Genomic DNA, 1,477 nt, shown 5'->3' on the forward strand with positions numbered 1-1,477 from the left:
AAGAGTTAATCTCATGAGACAGACTCACGTTGTCTTCTGGTTGAATGACGACAATTTAATGAAAATTAAATGGCTCATGTGATACAGAGGGCTGTAAGGTGTTAATATATCAATTGTGCAGTATTTCCAAACCTTAGAATGAGCATGAATGAAAGCTGGAACCTCTAAGGTACCTGCCAGGTCCTCTTCTTGGGGCTGTAAAGAAAAATCTGCTTACTGAGTCCTAGAGTTAAAATGTGCTGGCTCTGTGTGGTCTGTGAAAGCCTCTGCCTAGTTCTGAAGGGGTACAGGCCACGAGAGCTCATTCAGAATCCCCTTTTGAAGACTGCTAGTCGGTAGGCTGGCATGAATCGCACAGGAAGACAGTCTTTTCAGATTGGACCTAACATGAAGCCCTCTGCTTAATTCTGTGTGAGCTGATACAGGGAAGCATTGCTGAAAATCTGTAGCTGTCATTTGGGCGGGCTGTGAAAAGATTTGCCTGTGTTGTGGGCTGTGAATATAAATCTGTATCAGCCTGACTTTGAACCCAGGATGCTGCCAATGGCAATGCTTGTCAGGATGCAAAGTAAAAAAAAAAAAAAAGGGGGAGAAAAAAAGAAAAAGCTCTGGGTTGAGCAAGCGTTTGAGTCCCAAGAATACAGTTGGTGTTTAAAGCAGTTGAGCAGAAAGCCACTAGCTTAGAGCATAATGAAAAAAACCATTAGAAGACACAAACAGCTGAGAGAGAGAGGAGGAAGAAATTGCAGGCACTTTAGTATGGCCCAGTAAACTAAGAGGCCTGGGGAAGACCTCAGAGAGCCCCTGTGGCAACAGCTTGAAAGGATCACTCTGAGGAAAGAGTAACAAAGGCTGCGCCATGCACTCAGCGCTGCAAAACTGTTCTCTTACGTAAAGCCCTGAGAGGGACCAGAGTTGCTGCCTTGGGGGACACCACTCCTGACATCGCAGTACCTAGGCCCATTTCTGTGAGAAACTTGTGTTATGCCACAGCCCTGTTAGGGACAGATGTTGTCATTTTGTGCATATTTTTTTTAGTTGTGAAGCTTATAGAGATGGTTTGCTTTGTACTTCAGATCTTCTAGAGATCGATCTTCAAGAGAAAAGTCACGAGACAGAGAGAGAAAAGAGAAGAGCTCTTCTGAGAGGCGGCACGAGAGCACAAATGGCAAATCTCGTTCCAAGAGATCAGAAGAGAGAGAAGCTGGCGAGATCTGAACTCAAACGATCTGTGTTGCACTGTAAATAGTCTGATAAACATTCTACACAAAGCCTAAATTTCCCATTTATATTTACTGAATACAACTCATCTTTTGTAGTTTGGAATTTTTATTGTTTGGCAGATAGCTGTGAGTTTGTAGAGACACAGAGTTACGTACTGTTTAACAGGATTTTGTTTTAGTAGGAATAAATAAATCTGGGCGGATCGTTTTCAGTTCAGGCCAGTGGTTGACACACTGTGTTTGTCCTGACCCAG

The 1,477-nt window shown here is 43.4% G+C and overlaps 1 protein-coding gene across 1 annotated transcript in view; it reads left to right on the forward strand.

The window, feature by feature from the left end:
• LUC7L (LUC7-like (S. cerevisiae)) overlaps positions 1 to 1,218 on the forward strand; it is a 17,976-nt gene extending 16,758 nt beyond the window's left edge. Inside the window, exon 10 of the mRNA XM_010289034.1 lies at positions 1,077 to 1,218. Coding sequence (XP_010287336.1) covers positions 1,077 to 1,218 — 142 coding nt within the window. The remainder of the gene's footprint in view (positions 1 to 1,076) is intronic.
• The last annotated feature ends 259 nt before the right edge of the window (positions 1,219 to 1,477 follow it).

This window comes from Phaethon lepturus, unplaced genomic scaffold (genome assembly GCF_000687285.1).
Source record: "Phaethon lepturus isolate BGI_N335 unplaced genomic scaffold, ASM68728v1 scaffold14856, whole genome shotgun sequence".
Lineage (NCBI taxonomy): Eukaryota > Metazoa > Chordata > Aves > Phaethontiformes > Phaethontidae > Phaethon > Phaethon lepturus.